At 54.2% G+C, this 27294-nt stretch overlaps 1 protein-coding gene across 2 annotated transcripts in view; it reads right to left on the reverse strand.

Moving 5' to 3' along the window:
• Positions 1-27294, reverse strand: part of PTPRU (protein tyrosine phosphatase receptor type U) — a 277217-nt gene that overhangs the window by 43426 nt on the left and 206497 nt on the right. For both annotated transcript variants that reach the window (XM_044998066.1, XM_044998067.1), the window contains exons 15-18: positions 15013-15170; positions 11167-11357; positions 6199-6271; positions 2444-2520 (exon numbers count right to left, since the gene is read on the reverse strand). In XM_044998066.1, the coding sequence (XP_044854001.1) occupies positions 2444-2520; positions 6199-6271; positions 11167-11357; positions 15013-15170 (499 nt within the window). The remainder of the gene's footprint in view (positions 1-2443; positions 2521-6198; positions 6272-11166; positions 11358-15012; positions 15171-27294) is intronic.

Below are 27294 nucleotides of genomic sequence, written 5' to 3' on the forward strand. Positions count from 1 at the left end.
CCCTGCTCTGTCAGAAAGAACCGCGATCGGGAGCGGAAGGGGGGACGCTGAGCCAGCCCGATTCTCATTGATGCACAGACCCCTCTAGCTACTGCAGGGCTGTAAAGATCCTTGTCTGCGTGGGACAGTGTGAGACAGGCAGATATGCTGGGGTGCCTGTGATAGGAGGGGGCTGGACTCCAGGACCCAGGAGGTCCCTGCTAGTCCTGGCTGGACACACTTATTCCAGGACTGACTCATAGGTGCCAAGGCTAGAAGAGACCATCGGGATCACCTAGCTGACCCCCCTGTGGGACACAGGCCAGAGACCTGCCCCAAGACACTCCCTTGCACAGAGCTTTAGAAAAACATCCCAGCTCCATTTAAAAACCGAGCAGCTTCTTGTGGATCATTTGTTTAGTTTAACCTTCTTCCCGAGCTCCGTAAGCTGAACCAAAAGCCGCCCTCGTGAGTCGGCCGGAGACACAGACCCGTAGCACTGCACCGGTTTGAAGTCACATCTTAGGTCACACTGAAAAATCTTTCCCAGTCCTCTCTGCCTGCGCCTCTGGCCACCGCTCCTCTGTCCCACATGCCCTTGGTGGGCCTGATTCCCACTGGCACTATGGCCATTTTACATCACTCACACAGGGCAAAGCCGCCTTCCAGTGGAGGCACAAGTGATCTGTGTGCACCCTAAGGTCCCTTTGCATTGCCACAGCTGTGCAGAGCGTGCCAACGAGAACCAGGCCCTGGTAAAGGCCACAACCCCGCTGTGCGGCAGGGAAGTTCCATCCCTGGTGTACAGCGGGGGAACCGAGGCACACGGCGGGGCAGTGACCCAGCCCAGGTCACACAAGGAGTCTCTGGCACAGGCGGGACTTGAACCGCAGTCTCCTGAGGGGCAGCTGAGTGCCGTCTACCAGGCACCTGTACACACCTACCCCACTTGCACCAGGGCCAGAGCACGAGCTGGAAGGAAGTCCCCAGGTTGGGGTCTTGGGAGGAGTAAAGGAAAGTGGAGGGGGAAGAGAGGAGAGGGATACAGGCTACTTACTTCTCGGTTTATCCGAATCTTAATGATCCCAATCGGACACAAGTTGAAAAGAAAAAGAGACCAGAGACAGGCAGATTAGTAAGGTACAGTCCGAGAGACGGATTAGAACATGGCAGCTGTGGGAGCGGGTCCCAGACGACAGACAGCGGAGACAAGGAGCAGCAGCACTGGCCCCTGGCGGACTCGGCGTTGCTCCTGCTACCCCATTGGATCAGCTGGGCAGAATCAACTAACCGGGACGGCCCAGCCCCCTAGACACTACGGGGCCATGCTCAGCCGGGGGGACACCCGGGGGCGATGGGGAACGAGGGCTCTTGGCTCCGGTTCAGGAAAGAGCTTGCCAAGGAAGTTCTGCGTGAGCCCCCAGGTTTGCCAGGTTCTCCCTCCCACGCTGCAAACTGAGCGGTGCTGGCAGGCCCAGGAGAACCACTGCGGCGCTCCAGAGAATCATCTATGGACTGAGGCTGGACTGAATTGCCATGCAAACGACTCGAGTGATGGATACATCTGGCACGATCCAGGATAGCTTCCCCCATCACCCCGCCCATGCACCCCTCCCTGATCACTCCAGCCCTGGGCTCCCCACTCAGCCCTGCCTGTGCCCCTCAGCCTGACCCATCAGATACCCCATCACCCCAGCCCTGCGCTCCCCACTCAGCCCTGCGTGTGCCCCTCAGCCTGACCCACCGGATACCCCATCACCCCAGCCCTGGGCTCCTCACCCAGCCCTGCCTGTGCCCCTCAGCCCGACCCACCGGACACCCCCATCACTCCATGGGCTCCTCAGCCAGTCCTGCCTGTGCCCTCAGCCCAACCCATCGGATACCCCATCGCTCCAGCCCTGGGCTCCTCACCCAGCCCTGCCTGTGCCCCTCAGCCTGACCCACCGGATACCCCATCGCTCCAGCCCTGGGCTCCTCACCCAGCCCTGCCTGTGCCCTCAGCCTGACCTGGCATTTCCCCTGCTATTCCACTTCTGGTGCCCTCCACACACAGGGAGAGAGCTTGGTCCATGGGGTGGGGAGGAAGAAAGAGGGAATGAATGAGAGGGAGAGGGAGAGAGAGAGAGGAGCCCAGGAGGAGGAGGGGGAGAGGGGCTCCTGGGGCACTGCTGGGAGGAATAGCGAGAGCCACAGAGCACACGCCGGGCACGCTGTGGGAGCAGAGCAGTGCTGGGCCCTGGGCCCTGTCATGCAGGGTGCGGTGGGTTAGTTAGACAAACCTTCAGACATTCCTCCCGGGGGATCCCACCTCCCTCCACGCGCTGCTTGGATTTGCAGAACGGTCCCTTGCAGAACATGCACGGCCACACACGGGCGCTGCGAGGTCCCCCCGCCGCCCCTCCCGTCCCCCCGCGAGCGCACGGCGGGACGCCGAGGACAGGGCCAGAGCCCGCCAGGTACTCACGTCGATGTAGTTAGCGTTGATGTAATCCGAATTGGGGTCCCCGAGCAGCGGGTGCAGCTTGACTCGATGTCGGTCGTCTGGAGAGCAAGTCAGACAAAGAGGCTGTGACGGTGCAGTCAGGGGGCGGCAGGCATGGCGACAACGGGCCGCGGTCCCTGCGCGGCTCCAGCCCGGCTCCCGGTGCCCTTCCGAGCGCTCCCTTTGGGGGGACGCAGCTTCTTATCAAAGATCTGCTGATGCCGCTCACACCTGATCCGCAGCCCCCCTGCTACTCCAGCCCTGCCTCTCCCCCACCCCAAGCCTCACCAATGTCCCTCACTCCTGACCCATAGCCCCCTGCTATTCCAATCCTGCCCCCATCGGTGCCCCTCACTCCTGACCCGTAGCCCCCTGCTATTCCCTGCTGTTCTATTCCAGGACCTCTCCTGAGCAGAGAACTGCTGACCCTGACACCGAATTTCCCCAGATGATGGGCTCTGGCCCACTCTAATCTGCATTTTGCTGGGCTCTAGGTCTGCGGGGCAAATCCGTGGGGAGCCCCTGACAGTCGCAGAGTGCCCCATCTACGAGGAAGGAGCTGGGCTCAGAGACTTGGGTGCCATGGTCCCCACAGGGAGCCGCCTTGGGCCTAATGATCCACTTGCTGCACCCAAGATCAGACCACGCGGCGGGAGCCCCAAACGCCAAGGGAGCTGCCTGCAGGGCAGCAAAGTATCACCCCTGGCTCTGCAAGGTGCTGAACATCTCACCTCCCACCCTCCCAGGGTCCCGGCCTTAGAGTGAAGGCTCCCTCCAGGGGCCAGCGTGGAAAGGAGCCTCCCTGGAGAGGCCGGCGCTCTTTGGGCACCAGTAAGGGCCAAGGCCCGCTCAGAGATCCACCCGTCTAAATCCAATGACTTCAGTTAACGTCACGTTTCCAACTCCCAGGATTGTGTCCTGAGCCTCGTGACATTTGACGGGAAAGGCCCCAGCTCCTGGAGTCCTGTGCTTGTGGGAGACTCTCAACCTGTGTTTCTGTAAAGGAGGAAGCTCCTAACCCCGCTGGTGGCAGAGAGATGCAGGGAAACGGGACCTGAGTGTGGCCCAAAAGCCAATAAAAAACACCCCAATGTTGATCATCTTTAAAATCCCATGAGTTTTCAGCCAGTCCCATGACTGCTAGGGCCTGACACGTGATTTCTGAAGGCGTGGGGTTGGCTGTACGGTTAACGCACCCGGCCCAACGGGCATCGCAGCAGCGTACAGGGCGGCGGAGCTTGGTCATGGCACTGGGTGACGGTCACCAGCGACGGACCGTACCAAGCCCACCGTGGCAGTGCCTCACGCCGTGCAAAGTTCCACCCGGGCCATGCAGCGCCGGCCCAAGCAGCCGGTGACTCCCCTCTGCGGCTTGCTAGTCGGAGCTGGGAGGAGAGCAGGCATCGCGGGACTGCTACCCCGCCCCCATGCAGGTTAGCGCCAGCCAAAGCAGCAGGACCCCCCTGGCTGTTACCCTAGGAGAGCAACGGGAGCCGCTGGCACTAGAAAGAGAAACCTTCAGCTGATGCCCGGGGCAGAAAGAGGAAGGTCTTTCCCCCTCCCCCAGAGCAGAGACGCCTGCGGTTGGCCTCTGTGACGCGCCTGACACAATTTGCTCCCACTCTGCAGCCATGTGAACCACCAGCAGCAATTTGCACAGCGGAGAGAGGAGCCGGATATATTTAGAAGCAATAAAAATAACCGGGGGGAAGGCATTTCAGAGCCGCCTCAGTGCGGTGACACAGCTTTGGCTGGGCTTTGATACCCTTTGGATCTAACTGGTTTTTTGGGCCCCACCCCCGCCTGGCCCATTGACTCACTCCTTCTTGGGGGGCACCCCACCTCACCCCGTACCCCAGCACCCCCTAAATCACAGCAAGGGGATAAGCACTGGGGCAGGTCTCCCCGACATCCCCTCCCCCCGTGGGGCAGCCGACAGAGCAAGGAGGTTCTTTGGGAGGGGGCTAGTGGTCATTGGTCTAAACCAGGCTGTCCTGGGGTTAGCCCCAAACTCAGCCTCCTGACCTAATTCCTATCCCCGACAGAGTGGCCTGGATGTCACAAAATCCACAGGTCAATTCCATTTTCCCGGTGAGCCTGCGGCACAGGAAAGCGCCCCGCCCGCGTTCCTTTTGGGCTCGGAGGCTCGCTGTGGTGGGTTTCCGCTTGTCGTGTCGACTAGGGTGACGGGCAGGACAGTCCTGGCCTGAGCAACTCCGGGTCACCATTGTCACGGATTCCCTGTGGCGCTGCTCCGTGTCTGCCCAAGGCTCAGGGGCGGCGCCCGCCTCTTCCCGGTGGTGGGCACCGGCGTGGGCACCTAAGCCCCGCCTTGCCACGAGGCCCCGCCCCCTGCTCCGCCTCTTGCCCCTGAGACCCCGCCCCTCGCCAGGCCAAAAGCCAGAGCCGGGCAGTAGAACGAACCGCCCAGGGAGCCCAGGCTGCTGTGGGGAGCCCTGGAGTCCTGGACCCTCCACCTGCCCCCAGGGGGCAGGGATACAGACCAGGGGCTGCTCTTGGGCACCCCGGCCTGCCACCCAGGGCAGGTGGAGGGTCCATGGGTCCCTATATCGGCCCAGGCTCCCTAGGTGGCTCTTCTGGCCTGGCCAGGGCCTCGGGGGAAGAGGAGCAGGGGCTCCTGCACGTGTCCCAGTTTTGCAGTTTGAACAGGGGGTCACCCTAGTGCGGGGATACCCTGACTGTTGGGGTAGGGACCTGGCCATGGGACTGCGCCACAGGAGTCAAGCACTAGCACTCTGGCAGGAACAAGCCTTTCCGGTCCCTTCTGTAATTTAAGAGCCTATCGCTTAACCGTAGCGTGTTTATCGTGTCCACGTCTATCTGTTCTCTTACCCTGTAGGCTCCCCGGGGCAGGAAAATGGCTGTATAAGAGCTCGGTATTCATTAATAGCAATACGTGTTCGTACAGCACCTAGCACCGCGGGACCCAACTTCCCCGTAGCCTTTGAGCACCACCAAACGTGTCCTATACTAGTAGGGTCTCTCACGGCCTAAGGAGCCAGTGTTGCATGCAACTCCAGCCCGTGAGCTAGACTCCACGGCACTGAACGAATGGACACCGCGCCCCATGGACAAGGCGCCCCGAGCACGGGGACAGCTGCTGCACTCCACCAGCCCAACACACTCGCTCGGCTTCTTCCCCCAATGAATTTGATGGATTTTACTCTGCAGGGAAACTACCCCGTCCCCCAATCCTGGCCGGACTCGCCCCAGTTGTTCCGCTCCACCAGCACTTCTCCGTCCTGCTCTCCCACGGCAGCCCTGCTGGCGCCCTCAGCCCTCCTGTTCCAGTCCTGCACCATCCCATTGCACGGCTCGGCCAGTGCACAACCGTCACGACCTACCGCCCCTCCCTTCCCGGCCGCTCCCCACACACGGCTCGGCCAGTGCACAACAGTCGGGATCTCCGGCAGCCTGTGCCGTTCCAGGCCTGGGCCTCTGCTAGGCAGAGAAGGAGAAACCGGGGCGAGGTTCTGTGAGGCAAATCTCTGGGAGGGACAAAAATGAAACCAACAACCGTGACGACACCCGAGAGCAAAGCACAGCGTAGGTCCGTGGAGTGGAGAGGCCAGCACGTTGTGCCCCAGCGCATCACCCTTCCACACCCCTGTCGCCTGTGCGTTGCTAGGAGACTCTCTGCAGAGGTTTCAAAGCATTCCAGTATTAGGCAGGCAGGTTTTTCTGTTGTTTTTAAAGCCTTTGTCTCAGGCACTTACAGGTTGGCATGTGATCCTGCCTCCCTTTGGTCTTGTCTTTCTTCTTGGATGCATCCCAGCCTTCAAAGAAACTCTAGAGAAAGCAGAAAAGTCTATTATCTATCCAGGGAACAGATACATGGGGTTCCCTCTGGCAGCCCCTGCAGCAAACGCCCCGTCCCATGCTCCAGGCTTAGGGCTGGGTGCAGTATCCATTGCGGTTCGTCCAGCACTTTGACGGTGGAGTTGGGCAGGGTCGAAGTGCGGACAGTGTTTTTGGGGACTGTCCCAATTGCTGACAAGGGGGATCCCGCACCCAACACGCTGAAGGCTCCGGGACATTAAAGGGTCCCAGAATAGGACTTTCAGGCTCATCACAATACAATGTTGAACTGCAAGGTTGTGATGACACACCAGACTTGAGGGTCCTGGCCCTCAAGCCGCAATGTCCCATCTCTACCCATGGCCATCCCTGATGCAACAGAGAAAGGAGATTAAAAAAACCCTCCCAGAATACATTGGGGGGGAGGGGAAATCCCTTCCTGACCCCGCAGATGTCCGGCTGTAACCCTGAAGCATCAACCCATATGTCACGTAGGACATAAACCAGACGTGAGCCCCAGAGCTCTGCCTCCCACCATCACAAACAACCCCGTCACACCACTGCACTCATAAACGTGTTCAGCTCGCTCATAAAGCTAACTACGTTGCTCGCCCCACAACTCCTGCTGGGAGGCTGTTCCAAAACCGCACCCCTCGGTGGTTAGAAACCTTCGCCTGATCTCCAGCCTGAATCAGTTCCTGGCCAGTTTATACCCATTTGTTGGTGTGTTAACACTGGCCTTTAGCTTAAATAGCAGGGAGAGTGAAGAGCTATCTACCCACTAACGTATTTACAGAGAGCCGTCATATCCCCCCTCAGCCTTCTTTTTGCTAAACTAAACACGCCGAGCTCTTCCGGTCTCCTCGGCCCTCCACTCCCCAGTCCTCCTGGGTGCTCTTCTCTGCACCTGTTCCACTTTACATTAAACTTTACTGACCATGGAGGACCAGAACCGTACACAGTTTGCCAAACTGGGGTCCTGTCAAGCAATCTGAACACTCAATGCATTATCTTCTAAGAACTAAGGACCCAATCATAGAATCATAGACTTTAAGGTCAGAAGGGACCATTATGATCATCTAGTCTGACCTCCTGCACAATGCAGACCACACTCACTCCTGTATCAAACCTGTGTCTGAGCCACTGAAGTCCTCAAATCATGGTTTAAAGACTTCAAGGTGCAGAGAATCTTCCAGCATGTGACCTGTGCCCCACGCTGCATAGGAAGGCGAAAGAAACCCAGGGCCTCTGCCAATCTGCCCTGGAGGAAAATTCCTTCTCGACCCCAAATATGGTGATCAGTTAAACCCTGAGCATGTGGGCAAGACTCACCAGCCAGCACCCAGGAAAGAATTCTCTGTAGTAACTCAGATCCCACCCCATCTAACATCCCATCACAGACCACTGGGCATACCTACCTGCTGATAATCAAAGATGAATCTCATTATACCATCCTCTCCATGAGCTTATCAAGCTTAGTCTTGAAGCCAGATATGTCTTTTGCCCCCACTACTCCCCTTGGGAGGCTGTTCCAGAACTTCACTCCTCTGATGGTAGAAACCTTCATCTAATTTCAAGTCTAAACTTCCTGATGGCCAGTTTATATCCATTTGTTCTTGTGTCCACATTGGTATAGAGCTTAAATAATTCCTCTCCCTCCCTGGTATTTATTCCTCTGATATATTTGTAGAGAGCAATCATATCTCCCCTCAGCCTTCTTTTGGTTAGGCTAAACAAACCAAGCTCTTTGAGTCTCCTTTCATAAGACAGGTTTTCCATTCCTCGGATCATCCTAGTAGCCCGTCTCTGAACCTGTTCCAGTTTGAATTCATCCTTCTTAAACATGGGAGACCAGAACTGCACACAATACTCCAGATCAGGTCTCACCAGTGCCTTGTATAATGGCACTAACACCTCCTTACCTCTACTGGAAATACTTCTCCTGATGCATCCCAAGACCGCATTAGCTTTTTTCACGGCCATATCACATTGGTGGCTCATAGTCATCCTGTGATCAACCAATACTACTTCTCCTCCTCTGTTACTTACAACTGATGCGTCCCCAGCTTATAACAATAATTCTTGTTATTAATCCCTAAATGCATGACCTTGCACTTTTCACTATTAAATTTTGTCCTATTACTATTACTCCAGTTTACGAGGTCATCCAGATCTTCCTGTAGGATATCCCGGTCCTTCTCTGTGTTAGCAATACCTCCCAGCTTTGTGTCATCTGCAAACTTTATTAGCACATTCCCGCTTTTTGTGCCAAGGTCAGTAATAAAAAGATTAAATAAGACTGGTCCCAAAATCAATCCCTGAGGAACTCCACTAGTAACCTCTCTCCAGCCTGACAGTTCACCCGTTATAGCCCGTTATACGACCCGTTATAGCCTCCCCTTTAACCAGTTCCTTATCCACCTTTCAGTTTTCATGTTGATCCCCATCTTTTCCAATTTAACTAATAATTCCCCATGTGGAACCATATCAAATGCCTTACTGAAATCGAGGTAAATTAGACCCACTGACCTTTGTCTAAAAAATCTGTTACCTTCTCAAAGAAGGAGATCAGGTTGGTTTGGCACGATCTACCTTTTGTAAAACCATGTTGTAATTTGTCCCAATTACCGTTGACCTCAATGTTCTTAACTATTTTCTCCTTCAAAAATGTTTCCAAAACCTTGCATACTACAGATGATGTGATGCCATTGGTCTGCCACTTCCCAGCACAAACACCACAACACTGTGACACACACGTTTGTCCCATCAGAGCAACTCTCAAAGCAGGTCCCTCTAGACTGACTTGAAGGTGTCTGGGCCTAACCAGCTGTTCAGCGTTATACATGGAGGAATTCCTTCCTGACCCTCACATGCCCTGAAGCCTGAATTTGATTAGCCTTATCGAGTGATGGATAGCAATGAGGAAATCACAAATAGCAAGAAGTGCCTTGGGGAAAGCATGTGGGGGTCTTTGGGGACTTCCCTGGCACACCGCACATTGTCCAGCCACACAACAAACACCACAGTCTGGTTTCCTTAAGCCAGAGGAAGTTGTGAGACTGTAAGCTCTTCATGGAGTGCATCTTTCGGTGTGTTTGTGAAGCACCGAGAACAATGGGGTCCAGATCCTGGCTGGAGCCTCCAAACACTACCCCAATCTGAACAGTCAATGCCAACAAATCAGATTTCTGTCTGAAAACCAAATATTAATAACACCACTTTGCTCTCTGGGCAGCATCTCTCCTGCAGAAACATCAGCACAGGCTTCACAAACATCAAATCATTAACCCTCAATGCCCCACCACTCCTTTGTGAGCCAAGCCTGTATTATTTGTCCTCAGAAGGGGAAACTGAGGCACTGGGTGGTGACATGACTGGTTCGAGGGTACGCAGAGCAGTAGTGGCAGAACGAGGACCAGAATCCAGGAGTCCTGACTTTCAATCTGCTTCTTTAACCAGACAACATTTCTGGGAGCTTGTGTGTGCCAGATACAAATGTCAGTTCCCCAAATCCCTCAGTTTCAGATCATTACAAATTGCTTATTTCTCCAGGTTTTTCCTTACCCTTTTTCTCTCCCCATAGAACAGCCTGGTGTGTAATAACAGCAACATTCACGGATCGGAATAAGAGGCAGAAAGTGGAAGGAAATTACATGTTTTCTCCCCACCCATAATATCGAAGTGCTTCTCAAATGACTAGCTCTGAGCCCATACAGCAGCTTTTCAAGCAGCTCCAATGATTATAACTAACCAGGGTTTGTCCAATACATAAAAGAGGGGGCGAAAAGGTTCCTGCACTTGAAACAAGTGAACATTAAACAGTAATTTCACTGGGGGATTTCAATAGCCAGGCCTGTGGGACACCAAGGAATCGGGAAATCAGCCCTGCTGTGTGCGCTGTAGCAAGTGTCAGAAAGCAGATCTCACCATTATAGCTACTTCAGCCTAATAGGGTAGGGACAGGAATGGAGGCATTAATGACTCTGGGGGCATACGCTGTCTGCATTGAAACAAGAGGAGACCATCTACGCTGATCAGGCAGGGCTGCTGCTGCACGAGGGAACGCAGTGGGTGTCTATCACAGGGCGGAGAGAGAAGCACTCAGCATGATAGCAAGGGGTGGACCTGACATTGTCCTGAAGGCAGCCGTGCTGGGCAAGGAAAGAGCAGTGCAGCTGGGTTTGCAAAGGGAAAGCCGTCTACAGGGGCAGATCTGGGAGGGGAGGGCCCAGCACGCTGAAAGTTTCCTGGACTGTCTAGTAAACTGCTGACATGGCCTGGTTTGTTTCAGGATATGACATCCCAGGAGCCGCCGGGGCAAGAGACTCACACACCGCACCACGCCTGCTCGTGTCTAATTTGGACCTGAATCCTCAAGGGTAATTACGCACCTAACTCCCAGGGGAGTGAGGCCCCTAAATATCTTTGAGGATCTGGGCCCTGATGCTTCATAGAATCTCAGGGCTGGAAGGGACCTCAGGAGGTATCTAGTCCCACCCCCTGCTCAGAGCAGGACCAATCCCCAGACACATTTTTGCCCCAGATCCCTAAATGGCCCCCTCAAGGATTGAACTCACCACCTTGGGTTTAGTAGGCCAATGCTGAAACCACTGAGCTATCCCTCCCCCCATGAGACATCTGACCTCAAACTCCCATTATTCAGATGAGTGCTGGTCCGTGTCTGCAGCATCCTACGCTTGCAGAAATACCCGCAGGCCGGAGATCCAGCGATCTGCCCCAGGGGTGACCTGGGAATCCAGCTGCCTTTGCCCCGCCCCTCCCCTCCCCTCGGCTACATCAGGGGTGGGTGTGGGAGGCGGGTACAGGCGAAGGGAATAACAGCACAGGGTAGCTGGCAGGATTCCCCGACAGCTCCCCCCTCTCACCTCATACTCCTGCTTGAAGCCGTAGCCTTCCGCTGTCTTCATCTGGTTGATGTGCTGGAGGAGATCGGCCACTCTGACGGCAGGGTGGAGCTGCCCGGTGTGGTATGGGGAGCCCTTGCGCCCGCACTGGCGCCGGGGGGAGCCTCCGAGCAAGCTGCTGGACTCATTGACTGCACTGCTGCGCTGGTCACCTGGGAGCCATGGGGGAGAGGCACAGGAGGAGTTCAGGGCTGGTGCTCCTGGCTGATTTGCTCAAGCTACGCAGAGTTGGGCTGAGCTGGTGCTCAGATAGGAGATTGCCCAGGGACGCTCAGCCTGCTGCAGGGGGCGCTCTTGCCACATCGGACTCTCCGTTGGGGTTCTGCGGCAGCGCCCCCTGGAGGAGCAGCTGTCGCTACCCTTTGGAAGGGCACAGCACGAGCGCCAGTGCAGCGGGGCGAGGCACGGGAAGGTGTTAAAACTAGCACCGTAATACTTCAATACGGCTTAATTAAAGCAGAGGGGTGGGGGAGGAATACGCATGTTAATAAACAACTGCTTTGATGAGGTCAAACTGTGCTCTGTCCGTTCTGGAGTGATTCCAAGACTTTAAGGCCAGAAAACATCGGTACCAACTTCTAGTCCAGGGGTTGGCAACCTCTGGCATGCGCTCGCCAGGGTAAGCACCCTGGCGGGCCGGGCCAGTTTGTTTACCTGCCGCGTCGGCAGGTTCGGCTGATCACGGGTCCCACTGGCCGCGGTTCGCTGGCCCAGGCCAGTGGGGATGGCAGGAAGCCACGGCCAGCATATCCCTTTCCCACGCCGCTTCCCACCGCCTCCATTAGCCTGGGACAGCAAACCGCGGCCAGTGGGACCTGCGGTCGGCTGAACCTGCCGATGCGGCAGGTAAACAACTGCCACGGTGCTTACCCTGGCGAGCCACATGCCAGAGGTTGCCAACCCTTGTTCTAGTCAGACCTCCTGCAAAACACAGGCAAAAAAGCAGGCCCCAGTCACTTCTCTCTGAAGCCCGCACCTTTCCGATGTCTCAGAAAGATATCCAGTCTTCTCTCAAAGACTGAAAGGGATGGAGACTGTATCTTCTCTGTAAGATTGACTTCTGGGTGTGGTAACCCTAACGGGTCTAAACAATCCTTTCTAGTTCATTCATAAGGTCCAGGGGTTCCTTGCATCTGCTAGAAAATGACAAATCCCCCATCCATGCTTTGCAATTTCTAGTGTCTGCATCACAGGGGTTAGGAAAAGTTAACGGAGGGCTGATATGTTAACAGAATGCAGGAAACCCCATACATGAAATAGTGCAGGCAGCGTGCAAAGAAAATCAGACGCTTTCAGTAAATGTCTGAGTCCCCGGGTAAATGATTGTCTCAGCCTTCGTGAAGTGAAATGACACCTATTGAATGGACCTCAAACATGTCATTACGCTGACAGGAGAGCGACTGTGAATGGAATACGGCGATGCGGGGGAGGGATGAAACATGGGTGATATGAACTGGAGTTTATGATGATTTGTAGGACATTGAACACAATTAAAATTAATGATGATAATAATTTGCAATTATGCACAGTAGCTCCTTTCAGCCAAGGACCCTTACGGCCATTCAGTAGCTGTGCTCTCACATCACCCTGTGACAGCGGGAACTATTATTTACTCAATTGGCAAATGGGAAAACTGAGGCACGGAGGGGTCAGGGACAGAGCTGGGACCTGAACCCAGGAGTCCTGACTCCTAGCCCAGCATCTAATCACTAGAATGCTCCCCTCATTTTATTTTCCAGGAAGGAAAAGGTGGAGAAAGCATGCCGAGCCTGGTGCCTGCGCTGGGACTCTGGGGTCTGTTTTACTGGGGAAGGTTGACTGAGAACGTCAGGCTGTGCCCAGCGCTTGTCACCCGCAGGCAGCTCAGCCGGGTGCCAGGTGTGTTTTCGACACTGGTGTTTAGAGATTTGGGATGGGGCTATTTTCTTCAGTTAGGGGGAAAAGTCGGACTCCGGCTCAGCTGGCGTCTGTCTGCCCCATACCCGCTCTCTGTCGAGTGGAGGGATGGGGAGGCATCCTCATCAGCAGGAAGACTGCCTGCGTTCCTCCCCAGCGCTCCCTAAGGAGGCACAGGTGTGGTCCCACTCCCTGATATCGGGACCAGTTCAAGTCTCTACGTCAGCATTCCCTTCAAACGCTGCAACGAGCACCAGTTTGTGGTCTCTGATGCTACAGTCCAGATTCTGCTCTCCCATTCGCCAGCATCAACTCAAAGCAACTCCACAGTGGTCCCGGAGCTACAGCAGCGTAAGCAGGAGCAGAATCAGGCCCCGGGTCTAACATCACAGAAGCCTCTTCCTCATGCACAGCCACCCAGAAATGAACCTAAATCCACTTCTGGCTGAAGCAGATGCAGCCCCATTGACTCCGGCATGTGTAAGTCAGCGGTGAGTCTGGGCTGCAGGCTCTCAGATGCTTGGAGGAGAAAATGCTCATACGAACCAGTCTCGTTAAGAGCATTTCAAGAAGCCACAATAGGGCAGTAGCTCAAAAATAATACACCTATCCAGATATATCAAAGGAGGAAAAGGTTGCCCTCTGGGCTTCTATTATCTGTGAGACAATGCTGGGAACCATATTAATCCTGTCTCTTGCACAGAGAGGATGGGAGCAAGCAGCATCTTGAAGTTATAGTAACAGATGTTATTAGCATATGGTTGCAAGTAGGGCATAGAACAAATTATTTTACAACTAAATCAGCCTAGAACTGCATACGCCAGCGGGTGTGAAATGATCAGTCTCCCTCTATCATGGTGTACTTTTCGCCCTGCAAGACCCACGCCTATACAGAACAACAGAAAGCTGTCCGTGATATACTCCAAGCTCGGCATACGTTAAAAGCCTGGATCCAAACCCACCCAGGCTTAGGCCAGGGTTTCTCAGAATTCCAGTCTGCATCCGGGGATGGGGGGAGAGTCTGAGAGACAGATCTGAATTTTGGAGCTCAAACCCCACCCACCCGCTTTTTCCAGTGGAGTTGCATCTTGAGGGAGTTTGGCCTATTATAGACACGGCTCTGCACACACGCGTGAGGTGGCTTTGATGAGATCGCTGCCCCTGGGGATATAGAGAGGGCCAGGAACCCTTTCAGTGTGCGAGGACCTGCAGTATTGTTTGCACAGACTGAAAGCGGGGCAGGTATCCACAGGCAGACACGTGCTTTCCAGTGCCAGGTTAAAAAATGAGTCAAGAGTGCAGGAGGATCCTGGAGTCGGGCTGATCTATTCGCATGGGCAGTCACTGGTGCCTGGCACCAGAGCCCTGGCAGGCTGTTCAATCTATGCAGTCCTGGTGGCTGAAGATGGCATGACAGCAATTGTAGCCCATGCTGACTCCTTGAACTGATGGTTTTGGGGAAGAGCCTCATTAGGAGAAATCTGACTCCCAATCTGGCAGCATGAAAGACGCCGAGAGGCAGCACTGTCCGGGAATTAGGGCACTCAGCAGACCTGGATTCTCTTCCTGGCTCTGCCACTGATCTGCTGTGGGACCTTGGACACTTCCCAGCTGTTTTCCCTCCCACTCTTCATTTGGCCTATTCAGATTGTAAGCGCCTCACAGCAGGGCTTGCCTCTCACTGCGCGCGTACAGCGCCTAGTGCAGTGAGGCCCGGATCTCAATTGTGGCCTGTTGGGGCTACTGTAACGAATGATGATAAGCTGCGTTCGGTGGAGGAGCCCTGCACAGGCAGATGAGAATGGGGTCATGACTGACAATCAATGGGAGAACCAACCCTTCCATTCTATACAGGATATTATACCACGCCCATCGCCATAGCCTCTGGGCACCTCCTTGCCTAGTCCTTACCCCTGTTGCTGCAGTTGTGTGCATCCATGAAGGACAGGCCCAGCCTCTCGTCCTCCTGCAGGGTGCTCTGGTCTGTGAAGCTCCGGTCGATGGCGCTCATCATGTGGGTCTTCTCGTGGCGGTAGTTAATAGTAGCTTTGGTCATGTTGACAGGTTTCCTATAGGAGGGTTACAAAGGGGGAAATGCTCAGCCACACGGTTATTTCCAGGCACAGGCTCTGATTTAAAAACCATGAGCCTGGTTTGCACCTGTCTCGGGCTGCGGGGCTCAACACCGCAGGGCTGGTGAAACCTGGGGAGGGCGGCGGGTGTCTGAGTCCAGGCTCCAGCCCGAGCAGGAACAGCTACGCTGCCATTTTTAGCCCAGCAGCCCGAGCCCTGCAAGCCTGAGCCAACTGAGCCAGGCTCTGCGACTCAGTGCCAAAGGTTTTCCTTCGCCGTGTAGACGTGTGCAGCAAGTGCTGAGCACCGGCCCTGTGAAAACCAGGCCCCATTACAGTGTCCCAGGTTGGTGCCCAGGATCTCCAGGCACTTGTGACTCTCCAGGCCTATCTGCTTAGCCGGTTCGCAAACAAACGAACGGTAATCGGACAATGGTGTTCAGCCTCGGATCCAGCCAGGCACCGAAACCCCTCAAAGCCCAGAGGCTCAGATCCCCAAAGGCACGTGGGCTCCTAAATTCCATCATGGATGGTAAGGAGCCTAAGTCCCTGGAGGATCCAGGTCTGAGCGCTCAGCAGCGCCCATTAAAAGGTGACATTTTCTGAAGCACTTAAGTGACTTAGGAGCCTCAGTGCAAAATGTAACCCAGGGGAGTCTCCTGGCCGCTCTGCACTTCTGAAATTCAGCCCACTGATTTGGGTGCCTACATCAGAACACCTGAGCCTCACTTTAAATCTTGACCTCAATGCCTATTTCAGTGGCCTTCACATCGGGGGCCCAGCTGGCGCCACCCCAGGGCTGATTTTCACAGATGCTCAAGCGTGTGTCGATCCCCCTGGACTTCAGCTTAGCCCGCCTGCAAATCAGGCCCTGCGTGCGACAAGTTGGGTTCCCCAAAACTGAGGCTCCTAAAAGGCGTGGGCGCTTTTGAAATCTTGGGCCTGAATTGCTGGTGAAACCCACAGTAGTTTCGGCTCCTCTCCTCCCGCCGTGGCAGCCTGCCCAGAGGCTGTGGGAGTGTCGACTTGTTGAGCTGACCAATACTGTCACACGCGCACCCTGTCCGTCTGTCTCCATCTGTTAGCTCTTGTCTGATACTTGCAAGCTCTTTGGGGCAGGCTTGTTGTTTGGTGTTTGTACAGCACCTAGCACAATGGGATCCTGGTCCATGACTAGGGCTCCCAGGCTCTACGGAAATACAGATCATAAAAATCAAGGAATCCCTGGAGTTAGAAATGGAAAGGGGCCTCGGAACTCACACAGCTGGGCAGGATTATGCCCCAGGCACATTTCTCAGGGCTTGGACCAGTGCCGTCGTTAGCTAGCACCATTCCTCTCACACAGGCACCTGTAAATCGCGAGCTGCGTTTTGCTCCCCGCAGTCCAAGCGGAAGGAAGACACAGGCCTAAGCGACAGGCTGGTGTCCCACTCATCCCCCCTCTCCTCGACTCCCCAGCGCTCCCTGGATTGCAGCTCTCAGAGCGGGTAGGGGAGAAGCTCTCTACCATGAAACGACAGGCCGGCAAACAGTGCTGCTTCCAAGCCACAATTCCCTGCCTGCCCTGGGTCCCACGCTGTGTTAACCACCCCAGCACAGAGGGGTAGAACGTCAGTCAAGGCAGTGGGGACAGACCCACTGACCTGGTTGTTGCAGGGGACACCCTGAGACCCCAAGGAGCCAGGCTCAGCCACCGCCCAGTACAATCAGAGGTCTGTTTTCTGTACATTTGCCAGGTGTCCGGTGATGCACAGAAGAGAGTCGGCACAGGGCAGCACAAGCCACCGCCCCGGATTGTGCTAATCTCTGAGCGACATGGAGGCATCGCAAGTACCCTCCCAATGCAGCTCATTCCCCACAGAACATGCCTCCCTGCCCAGGTCACGCTCCCATCCTTGCTCCTGTGAGTGACTCCCGCCCCCTGCCCCCAGCAAAGCTCCAGGACAGCTTGTGCTGGGGACCAGCTCACACACCCCCCTGCAGGCAATTACTGCCATTAGCCCCTTCCCAGGAGCACAAGCTGCTGCTGGTGAAAGCTGCCCCCTCCCCACTTCCAACTGCCCGGGGAGGGGGCAGGAAGCAGAACATCTGCCCTGTGCGAAGGCTTCCCCCCGCCCTTGTCCGGTAAGTTCCTGCTCATAATTCTCTAGGCCTTGGCTTGCCTGTAGTGATATTTATTATTGGGAATGCGTGGCCAGCGGAACAGGAATGCAATGGGCAGAGAGGCCTTCTGGACGACTCCGGGCGCTCACACCTGGCGTTGTGCTAAGCCACACTCGCTATTACTGTCGTTCGACGGCAAGAGGAGTTATTCTCCATCCCTCTCATTCTGCGGCACACATTACACACTGGGGCAATCCAGCCTGCAGACTCTGCCGCTCTGGCCCATCTAGCTTGATACAGAATAAACATTGGGGGGCTGGAGGGGGGGGCCTTCAGAGCCTTGGGAGGCTAACAAGAGGAGAGGTTGAAAAATGGTGTCAACATTGGGAGAAAGTGCTTCAATTGTTCCTGGTTTGCAAGGTTCAAAACGGAGCACGAGCTCAGGTTTGCCGTGTTTTTTAAGAAATATTTTTTGGGGGAAAAAAAATTATTTTTTCCTCTCCCCACCCCCATTTCCCCTTTTGCCCCTGAGTGATGTACGCGTTGGAGGGTTCCCACCCCCGTTTTCATTTTTCTTTTGCCGCTGTCACTTTTCCCACGTTGAGGCAGTCGGGGGAAGTTACAGCACGGGAAAGGAAAAAGGCAAATAGATAAAATGAAATACAGAACTTAAGCCCTGATCTGCCACCTTTACATGCATGCTGAACTTTACTGCTGAGAGCAGCTCCATTGATTTCCACCCAGAGTACTCCCACCCGGTGGTAAAGTTAAGGAGGTGTACAAGTCTTCGCAAGCTCAGGGCCCGAGGTGCCACTGATTCCATACATTCACTGGGGGGCGGGAACCTGACAATTCAAAATTTTGAGTTTTGCAGAAAAAACAGAACTTTAAAAAATATATACAGCTTTTTGCTAACATTTTGTGTTTTAAAAAGCCAAATTTTGGTTTAAAAAAGCAACGTTTTTTGACCAGCTCTTGTCTGCACCAAACATTTGGGGGATGCACCGGGGGGGGGGGGGGGTTGGAATCCAGTCCCAGAGTTAGATCTAGACTTTGTACCTGGCAAAACTCCAGATCGGACCCTCCTCAAACCTTAGATGGTCCAAAATCCAGATCCGTGTTTAAATGTTGCAGTCTGGGCTCCCCTCCAATTCTAGCAAACCTGGGGCTGAGCCTGACAGGCCATTGGTGGGGAGTTGCTGGCTGATGTAACTGGATTTTAGGCTACTTTAGCCTCTGAATCCAGTCTGCAAAGATCCCCCACAACAGCAGCTGTAGAAGGACAATAATGCCAGCTGCAGCTTCCCCTGGCCACTGAGCTCTGCCAGCAAGAAACTTCCTCCCAGGAAGGAGAGGCACACAAGGAACGCTTGTGATACAGCATCTCGCTGGAGTATCGACTGGGCTCCCAATGAAATTCATAGAATCATAGAATTTCAGGGTTGGAAGGGATCTCAGGAGGTATCTAGTCCAACCCCCTGGAAGGGTTGAAATTACACGAGAACCAGCTTTTCAGTTACACCATCAGAGGCTTTTGCACTAGCACACGACTCCCCCCTGCAGTAGTTACAATGTAACACATCCATCTCCTCTCACCCCCAGCAGTAATTACCATGTAATTGGATCACCACTCCCTCCACCCATGAAGCAATTACAATGTAACACGACCCACCCCCCATGTAACATGCCTTTGAGATGCCGTCACAGTATGTCAGATAAAGCCAAGGCCAAAACAGAAAACATCAGGGGGTCCCATTTATCTCGGGTGAAACTGCACTGGATTCGGAGATGAAGGAGGCCCTCCATGCCAGATTTTCACAAGAGCTCAGCAGCAGGTTTTCACGTGCTCAGCACCCACAATGGAGGCCAGCCTTTCCAAAAAGCCCAGCTCTCATTTAGGCAGAGCCAGATTTCCAGGAGTGCTCAGTACCCCGCAGCGCCCACTGGGCTGATTTTCAGGGGCTCAGCACCCACAGGGGGAGCAGACTTTCAAAAGAGTCCAGCACCTAAAGGGTTACCAATTTTAGAAGGGATCGTAAACCTTGGGCTTGAGGGTTTAAGCCAATCGCTGACATCAGAGACATTAAGCTGCATCCACACCTGCTGTGCCTGCCGTGTAGCTACAGTGTCGGTGAAAGGCTCTGGCAGAGGGGAGGCAGCGAGGGAAGTGGCATAGACTTTCACCGCTGCCTCCTCCTGCCAGAGCCTTTCCCCGCAGTCTTTTCTTGCAGCAGGGGAAGGCTCCGGCTGTGGGACACCGCTAAAAACAGACCAGAAGCTTGGGTGAGCAGAGAACCACGTAGGGAATGTTTTCCAGCAAACAGCTTTCAGGCATGTCCACTCACCTAAGCCTCCCCATCTAGACTCCCCCACTAGGGTGTGTACGCCGCACGCACCCAAAAGAAGCATGTGATGCAGACATACCCTCAGAGAGGATAATGCAACAGCTGGACCTGGGGTTGATGGTTCCTGTGTTCCCATAACGCTGAGCTCTTTTGGAAATGGGTCCCTGCCTGTTTTCCGTGCCATCTGGAAGCCCGTGAATACTTCGGAAGCATTTTTTAACAAGCCAAAGAGGCACTTAAAATTTACTTGACAGAGAAAGAAACTTGCCGGAGCAGAGAGTGGCAGAGCGAGCGAGAGAGAATGACAATTACTTACGGGTAATAGGAATAGGAATAGTAGTTCCTCCTGGCAAGCGTGCAAACAAAGAGAACAGCAGAAATTGCATAAGCAGCTTTTCTCCAGAGTAATGAAGGGGGAGGTTTATTTGGAATCTCAGATGACAACAGGCCAAAGATTGCTCCATTCACCATGCAGTGGATGGGTGCTGAGGCAGGGAAGGCAGGAGAGAGGGGAGTGGGGACGACAGAAAGGAAGCGAGTGGCTGGAAATGAAAGGCAACACATCTGCATGCTCACAGCTGGCCTGAGGATACGCAAGAATCACCTTAGAATAAACCATTCTATTCAAGACAATAATGTGAAGGCCCCCACCACACACACACCCCTTCATCCCTCACCCCACCCAATGAGACCAGGCATGTTCAAAGGGTCATGGGCATGCTCTTCTTATCTTGTTCTCCTGGGAACCGACTTGTAACAGGGCAGCGAGAACGGGTTCTTTTGGAAATCCACTCGCCCCCAGGGGAGCCGTTTCTCACCAGTTCCTGTCTCAAAAAGGACCTGTCCAATTGCACTGGCTTTTTCCTTCTTTGGTGGATGATTCTCCATCTCCCCCAACACACCCGTGTCTCCACACCTGTTGCGTTCTAGGAGTGGGGTGCAGGACAGACACAGAGCTCTGCTATAAAGAGCAGCGCGCGCACACACACTCCTGTTCTATTGCAGGAGTGGCGGCAGTACATGCGCAAGCACACACTTTATAAGCCTGCTTATATAACTTTTTAAAACTATTTCTCTCTCACCATGATGCCTGTTCTCCAGCCTTCTGCTCCCTCTTTCGGCTCCGTTAGGAGTGTAGCAACAGGCCTGGCTCTTTCTGGCCAGTAGAGACCGCCCCCCGCCCCCCACCCCCCGGGAGATCCAAGAAAACAGCTGAGAGGTTGTGTGCACCTTTAGTCATAAGAATTATTAATGGAGCATCCTGCTCGCTTCCCATTGGAGCACAGGGAAATCTCGGCTATTTTTAATGATGATTAAAGTGCATCACAAATGGCCTTTCCTTCCACACTCAGTCACCAAAATATTTACTACAGACAACAAACGAGCTAGGTATTTTTCACCAAGCCATGCTGTTAGAGAAGGCAGCCCAGGGCAGAGTGACAATGACCAAATGGTTACAGTGCAACTACAAACCTGATTACCCCGCATGTGCCACGGCACCCCGATACATGACAATCATTAACATAAACGACAAGGGGAGGCAATTAAAACTACAGATGATCAAAATCAAACCAGTGGTTATCTGCAACGCTGATCATTGGCGAGTGCTGATGGGACTCAGATAAAATGTTAGAGAAATCCAAGGGGTGGAAAGACGCCCAGTGCAGAGAACCCAGCCAACCCCGATGACCCCTATTAGCAATGACAGCGTGTGCTCTAAAATCCTCTGGAGATCACCTGTGCCGCAGAGTTCAGCCTAACCCCAGACCTGGCTACAGCTGCACGGGAACCAGATTTTCTGTTCCGTGGAAAAATGTGCAACGTTGAAACATAATTCCTTCGGAATCGAAAGGAAACGCCAGAACTGCAAAATTTCCTGCAAAATGGAATCTTTGGAGGGGAGTGGGGAAATGGGAAGAATCAGAACAGAATTTTTCAAAAAACGCAGGGCAGCCAGGGAACAAGGGAGCCGGCCACTCAGGGATCTGGGGAACCAGGGAGCTCACCTGCCCACCACACAAGCAGCCAGAGAGCCAACAAGCTAAGCCAGGGAGCTGGCCAGCCTGCTGAAAAATTTGACTGATTCAACACGTTCCTGTGGAATCAGCATTTCCCTGAGGCAAACCGTTCTGCAGGCATTTTTTGGACCAGCTCTAGCATCCAAACAGCTTTGAATTTCAAGCAGTCAGGCCGGGATCTGAAGTCTGTGGCTCAGATCCATCTTTAACTCAGCAGGGCTGATTTCGAGGTGTAGAAGCAAATCAGTTTTCCAGTTCCCCCTGTTAAATACTCTGCCCTGCTCCACTTTCCGGGGTACTTGCTTGGCTGGCAAGTGTCAGAGGGAGAGTTTAAAATTCTGCTCAGAGCCTCAAGAACCCGTTCCCAAGGGCCAGATTCTGATCTCCATTACGCTGACGAAATCCAGAGTAACCCCACTGAAGTCAATGAGGTTACTCCAGATTTACACTGGTGTCGTTGAGCTCTGACCCTTAGCGGCTAATAAGAACAAGACTTTGATGGAAAATATGGGTCTAGATCCTCAGCTGGTGTAAATCAGCATAGCTCCTTTTAAGTCAATGGAGCTCTGTGGGTTTACATCAGCTGAGGTTTTGGCCCATGGTCTTTTCCTCCTGGCTGTTAACATACTTGCCTTAAATTGCTGTTTCAGAATCCTGGGAGGGGAAGGAGTTTAATTGGTCCCCTTCATTCTCCGGCATGACAGGTCTGCTTTTTACTGATCCCTCCAGCTAGCTGTGCCTCCAGCCCCTTTCAGTGAAAGGGAGCCATTCAGAGCACGGCACTCCAGCAAACAATTGGGGGAGCAGTAGCTGCTCTCTGAATGCCCCCGGCGGCAGGTGTCCTGGAAAGCCCCTGCCTCCCCCCTGGGAGGGAACCTCACCCTACTTAGCTTCCAGAGTAAATGCACTCAGCCAACGCCACAGTGAAATCCATGCGGCTGGTGGCTATTTCCAAGGCTTCTCTCTCTGGCTGAGGTGCACCTCTCGACCAGTTAGGGAAGCATCTCTCTTCCCAGAATCCTGGGCCAGGATGCAGGTGATGCCGATTTGCTGGACCAAACAGTCAGCAAGCTGCAGCATCCTGCGGGGAGACTCCTGGCCTTCCCCCTTTCCACCAGACCTTAGCTACAGCCCTCATCCTGAGTTTACAATGTGTGTGGACGCGAGGGGTGGTAGAGGCATTGCATGCTTGGCATGTCCTAACCAAGAGCAGGCTGCAACAATTTTCATTTCCCTAGTACAGGCTTTTTGGCAGGAAGTTCAGTGCAAGGATGTGCTTTGAGACACAGGAAATGCATCCTGAGAACAGCAAAAGGCCGACAGAGTTGCCAGGTAAGTTTTATTGATTCCAGAATGCTTCAGGTCCAGCCCGCTAGGGGCAGACACTCCTCTGCAGAAGAGCCTCAGCACAAATTCCTGCTGGAGCTGCAGTGCTGGTAAAACCTCACCAAGGCGAGACATTCTGCCTCCTGAGATGCCTTCAGCTCAACAGGGAGCCACTGGCCTTGTCAGCGTGTGTGGTTTGATCGAAGCCATGAGGGCTGGGCCTGCTTCTTAGCAACTTACTTACTTCATTTACTCCCTGGCTCATAGACCATGGAGATCATTGGCTGCTTGCACAATTTGCCCCCACCTCTTTCTGGCAAGGGCATGTTGTTCCCACTGATGGTCATTCATAATAAGAGCTCTTAGTTCTTGCTCAGTATTATCCCTCCATCTTCTCCTTGGTTGGGCACGAGGTTGGATGCCATAAGGACGTCCTTCTAAGAGATCCTTGGCTGGTCTGTCTCCTGTCAGCGTAACCCCACGCTCTGCCCACTGGAGTCATCGGGGTTTCACTACGATTTGCTATCCTTGGTTCTCCATAGGCCTCTCGTAGCTCCCTTCTCCACAGTCACTCTCCCTTGCTGGCCCCAAAATATCGACACTTTATTTTTGAAGCGTTTCGCTGCCTTTTTTCCATCTTAGTAAGTCCCCGGTTGGACATCTGCCTAAATCAACAGGCCTTATAATGATCAGGGGCATCAGAAGCTTGGGGTCTCCCAGTAGCTCAAGAGACTCTGGAGAGAAAAGTATCAGGGACTCCTACTCTGTATCCTTTGACAACCTCACTAGGACACACTGGCACCTTCCATGCAGCATGATCATGGTGAAGGTAACAAGTGCAACATCAGTGGTCGTCCAACGTGCTTGTTCCAGGAGCCGTCTTCCTTACCAGAGCTGGATCCCAATGAATTGATTCAGGTCCAAAGGCAGGCCATGGTGACACGCTATATCAGTAGGGATGGTGAGAGAAGGGACAGCACTGCAGCACTGGACAGACCGTGCGACCGACGGTACAGGACGGCTATAGTGCCAAGTCGGCAGGTGGCATCCCCAGCCTCATGAGTGGAGTTAGAAGTTGCTTTGAGACAGTGTCGCCTAGTGGCTAAAGCCCTGGACTGGGACTCAGGAGACATGGCTTCTAGTCTCAGCTCTGCCACAGACTTGCTGGGTGCCCTTGGGCAAGTCTCTTTATTGCTCTGTGCCTTGGTTTCCCCAGCCATGGCTAATGCTACTTGCCTCTTTTGTAAAGCATTTGAGCCCTGCAGATGAAGAGTGCTCTGTAAGAGCTAGGGATTGGCATGACCTTTTGTGACAAGCTGATTGTCTAGTTGAGAGATGAGCTCAACAAAATCTTTGGGGGGATGTTTTTGGTTGGTAATTTTCAGTAAGTTTTGGCATTAATAATAACTTCCCCTCCCAAAAAACATCTCCACGTAAAACTCATCAGATGCCTTGAAAGCCTCTTGCACAGAAACTCACAAGCTGCAATTCCTGTGTCTCACGCCACATCCCTGGACAGAGCTCCTGCTGAACAGAGCCACAAAAGGGGCAGACCTCATGGAGAGACACCTGAAATCCCAGTCAAGCTGCTGACTTCCGGCTTGATAGGAATCGCCAGACTGATCAGCCCAGGTAGCCCAGCGTCTCACCTCAGACAGTGGCCAGGACCAGCTGTTTCAGAAGAAGGGGCAAGAAGTCTCCTTCTTAGTGGGCAATTATGGAATAGCCTGCTCAGTGGAGAAGTTTCTTCCTGACCCCTGATAGTCAAGGTTGGTTTATGCCCTGAAGCAGGTGGGTTATAGCCCCTCCAGACATTTGTATGCTGTAGTTTTCATTATGTCTGAGTGTTAATTATTCTTTTCACATGGAATGGACTTAACTCCTTATTTACTCTGGTGTAACCGAGATCAGAATGTGGCCCGATGGGATGATACCATCCTTTTACCGATGCATTACTATTTCCTCCTAGTCACCCCTCACCTCCCCCCAAAAATTGCTGCCTTGCAGAAGAAGTATGTGGCTTGTAGGGCTGAACGATCTGATGCAGGGAGATGCTGGGAGCTTTCCTGCTAGGAGCATGCAGGGCCCAGGCCCTAAGAGGATACTGAACACGGCTGGGATGAGGTTACAAGCTAACAGGGCACAAAGCACCAGAGCCCTCCTCGCTTCCCTCTTGTTCGTGACTACGTCTCTGATGCTCTCTCCTGGCTCACAGCTGGCCAGGCGGCTGAGGAAAGAAACCCTGCTGTCGAAGGGTGGAAGCGATGCCCGGTCGGGGCTCATGGGATAAAACCACCCGTTTCGTTTATTTCTTTTTCTTCCTTCTGCTTATCTGCTCTTAAACAGAGACAGAAGCTGGAGATGGGAGACGAATCCGCAGCCTGGCACGCTAGGAGAAAAAACCAACTGAGTCGAGGGAAGGGCGGGGGAGGACAACCAACGTCAGGCAAGAAGAGGTCCAATTTCTCTTGGAGAGATATCAGTGAAAGCACAGAGCTCTGGCTGGATAAAGCAGCAAGGAGAAAAATATCCATGAGAAAGGCTGTGAGGGCCCTTTGAATACCAAGCAGGGTGTAGTGGAGCCAGGCCGCAGAGCAGATGCATTGCCTTTGTGTCTACAGCCTGCATCTCCCTCTGGGGCTTCCGGCTGGAACGTGACAAGGGGGAGACAGAAAGTGGGGAAGGCCAGGCCAAGGAAAGCCAGATTCCGGGGCAGCAGGGCAGCTCGTTGTTGCTCCGGCACCTTTGGTCCCGTTGGCAATAGAGAGTGAACGTGGCTTTCCAAATGGTCTGGCTGATTGTGGCCCAGGGGAACAGGCTCCACTGCACCACCAGGACTTGTGTCAGCATCTCCCCGGGGGCTTGATCCTGCCAGGGGCTGGGCCACTGGAGCCGACCATGCTCAGCACCTCCAGGAATTGCTCCCCACTCTCCAGGATCGGGCCTGTAGCTTTTCAGACGGTAACCTCTATGTGCCTGCCTGCACAGCACCCAGCACACTGGGTCCGTGGCCTTAATAACGGGCCTGGTGTGTGAAAGCACCGACCTAGCAGGATGCCAACGCAGGCCAGTGTGGACGCACACAACGGCTGGGAACAGCAGAGGGTGATCCGGGGCTCACTCACAAGATGTGCCCCTCGGGAGCCCGGGCACAGACCAGCAGGGGTTCCTGGACAGGTCAGGAGGGAAGTGCGGAAGCAGAGCTGGGGGTGAGGGGTGAGGTCTGGAATAGCAGGGAGCCAGGCATTGGCAGAGCTGCGTGGGGAGCCCAGAACTAGAACAACGGCTGTTGCAGGCCAGGAGGGGCATTGACTGGCAGAGCTACGGGAAGTGGAACGAGCCCTGCTCCATCCATGACTAACAGCCTGGCTCTGCCACAGAACGGCTGAGAGGCTGTACAGGGTCTGTGACCCCAAACTGTCCTCTGTCCCCATCTCTGCTCCCCTCCCCACCCCCGGTAATCTGACTTCTTAGAGACTGGCTGCTTTTATCAGCAAACTATCAAAGGGTGGGGGATCCTGCAAGGGGGGAGCCCTTTGCCTAGCACGCCCCTTCTAGGGGGCGTACGGCTTTTGGGGTCTGACGGAGATTTCACCAGCCAGGAGCAGGGGCCTGATGTTTGTAACCCAAGCTGGTGCTTCTGATCCCCAGTCACACATCGTCCAGGGCCAAACCTCTGACATGAAATCGCCCCCACCCTGCCTTCCTGTTAACAGAGCTCTGTGCCCCCGACGTGCTGTGACTGACAGACAGTGCAAACCAGGGCCAGGGAGCAGGAGGGAGAGACTCAGCTGTCAGTCGGGGGCAGAGCTCCTGGCAGAACGACTCCCGCGCCGTAGCCCCTTAGTGCCGGTCCCTTATCACCGAACGCTCACCTGGCCTGCCTCCTGCCTGACACCCCGTGCAGGGAGGGCCCTGCATCCTGCTGCCAGCCAACGCTGGGCACCGGTCTCTGCTGTAGCTCAGGAAATAGAGAAAGTCTCGGCCCAAGAACAGCAATGGCCAAGCAGAGAGCTCGGTGGCCTGTTCTAGCCAAGCGAGACTCCTCTGAGGGGAACTCTACCTCGGCCAAACCACCATGCAGGTACGCCACTTAAAGGGACACTACCAAGCTGGCTTTATAATAAAGCCTGATGATCCTAGGCCATCCCACCGGAGCCAAACCACCGACGTGCCCTGGGCTGGGCTTGGAACCACATGGGGACTCACACCTGTGACTGAGTTCATGGCGAGGGTTCGGCTTGGGGGGGTCCCTGTCTGGACTCCTGAGAGAGGCAGGGCAGAGCTGTGACATGCAGATCTGAACTGGACCTCAGTCCTCGGCTCTGC

Source organism: Mauremys mutica, chromosome 23, assembly GCF_020497125.1.
Source record: "Mauremys mutica isolate MM-2020 ecotype Southern chromosome 23, ASM2049712v1, whole genome shotgun sequence".
Taxonomy (NCBI): Eukaryota; Metazoa; Chordata; order Testudines; family Geoemydidae; genus Mauremys; species Mauremys mutica.